Here is a 1,824-nt window from a genome sequence, read left to right as displayed (position 1 = left end):
TATTCCTATGAGTCTTCTCTGGTCTTCTAGAAGGTTCTGTTGAACTGTCTTAACACGCCATTCAGGGGCTGGGCTGGATTTCCTGCTAAAAGGGTCAGAGGACCAGGCATGGTGGCTCACACCTGTAATCCCAGCACTTTGGGAGGCCAAGGCAGGTGGATCACTTGAGCTCAGGAGTTCAAGACCAACCTGGGCAACATGACGAAACCCTGTCTCTACAAAAAATAAGCTGGGTGTGGTAGTGCATGCCTGTAGTCCCAGCTACCCAGGAGGCTGAGGTGGGAAGACTGCTTGAGCCCATGAGGTCAAGGCTGCAGTGTGTTGTGGTTTTACCACTGCACTCCAGCCTGGTTGGCAGAGTGAGACCTTATCTCAAAAAAAAGGTAGCTGGGGTTGGGGGGCGGTCAGAGGACTATATGAAATTAAGCGGCTTACAGGGGACAGTTTCAGTGTCTTTGCTCCTGGAAGTAAAGATGGGAACTTCCTCACAGTATTAACCGGGGGTACTTTACTTATTCTGAACACATTGCAGTAGCATTTGAGGTTTCTGTAGAGTCCTCAGTTTCGGAGATATCAGTCAGGCTCCCAGTGGTAACACGTTAGCTCTTGTCACCTCCCCTCAAGTGTGAACTGTAACGGAGCTGGAGAAGCAACCACAGTTTATGGCGTCTGAGACAGAAAAGCCAGGGAGAGCCTGAGTGCGAAAGAGCTTGGAAGTGCAGAGGAAGATGCCACATTATTCTGTCATATTTCCAGCAGCAAAGTCATCTTGAATATACCCATCTTTCCTTCAGATTATTCCGGCTGGGCATGGTGACTCGTGCCTGTAATCCCAGCTACTCAGGAGGCCAAGGCAGGAGGATCATTGGAGCCCAGGAGTTCAGTGCCAGCCTGGACAACATAGCAAGACTATCTCTGAAAAAAAAATTTTTTTAAATTATTCTTATGTCTTCAGAATGGTTAACAATATAAAAGAGAAGTGGCAGTCAGCATCCTCAAACCGGTTGACTTAGCGTTTCCCAATCCCCTTTACCCTAATGGTCGAGTCTGAGAGTGGAGATGCATCTAAGCCATGTTTTTGAGGGATGGAGGCGTTTTACAGTCTAGGGTCACTGACCATTGTCATTCGTGTTTGGTGTCTCTAGGAGTGAGCTGTTGCCGCAGAATGGGCTGCTGGCTCCTGCCCTGCTTCCTGTGATCGAGCCAGCCCTGATGACTGTGTGGAGATGCCTGTAACCCACCAGAAATCAGACGCATCTGACATGAACTCGGACACGTCCCCCAACTGCAGACTCCGAGCCTTCAGCAGAGGCGGCAGCCTGGAGAGTCGAAGCAGCAGCTCTCGCTCCAGAAGCTTCACTTTGGTGAGGGAGTTTTTTTTTCATGCTTTCTTGCACTTCGGTTGGTGGATTTTGCCTCAGTCCCTCTCCCTTGAAGTAATATCTTACCAGATCTTTTTGGGTCAATAGCTTGATGTTTGGGAATACTTCTTTGTGAAATGGTTATTTTTAATCATCTTAAATTTTGCACAAATACAGAGCATTACCCATAGTCATGGGGCAAATCCCTCGCTATGGCCAGTAACTCATGGCTGCTTAGACCTAGGCAGGACCAGGCCCTGGGCAGAAACCAACCCAGGCAGGAGCGCTGCTCAACAGCTCACAAGATAAACACAGTTCACTCTTTTATCGTTTGTTTGTTTGAGACAGAGTCTCGCTCTGTCGTCCAGTGGCGCGATCTTGGCTCACTGCAACCTCTGCTTCCCAAGTTCAAGCAATTCTCCTGCTTCAGCCTCCCGAGTAGCTGGGATTACAGGCATGTGCC

General features: G+C 49.1%; 1 protein-coding gene across 1 annotated transcript in view; it reads left to right on the top strand.

The window, feature by feature from the left end:
• The first annotated feature begins 1,128 nt into the window (after positions 1–1,128).
• PROSER2 (proline and serine rich 2) overlaps positions 1,129–1,824 on the top strand; it is a 41,231-nt gene continuing 40,535 nt past the window's right edge. Inside the window, exon 1 of the mRNA XM_011974944.1 lies at positions 1,129–1,364. Within this exon, the coding sequence (XP_011830334.1) occupies positions 1,227–1,364 (138 nt within the window). The 5' untranslated portion in view covers positions 1,129–1,226. The remainder of the gene's footprint in view (positions 1,365–1,824) is intronic.

This window comes from Mandrillus leucophaeus, unplaced genomic scaffold, assembly GCF_000951045.1.
Source record: "Mandrillus leucophaeus isolate KB7577 unplaced genomic scaffold, Mleu.le_1.0 Scaffold15, whole genome shotgun sequence".
NCBI classification, from domain to species: domain Eukaryota; kingdom Metazoa; phylum Chordata; class Mammalia; order Primates; family Cercopithecidae; genus Mandrillus; species Mandrillus leucophaeus.
Note: the sequence above shows the minus strand (reverse complement) of the source record. Positions and strands in the feature narration are given on the sequence as shown.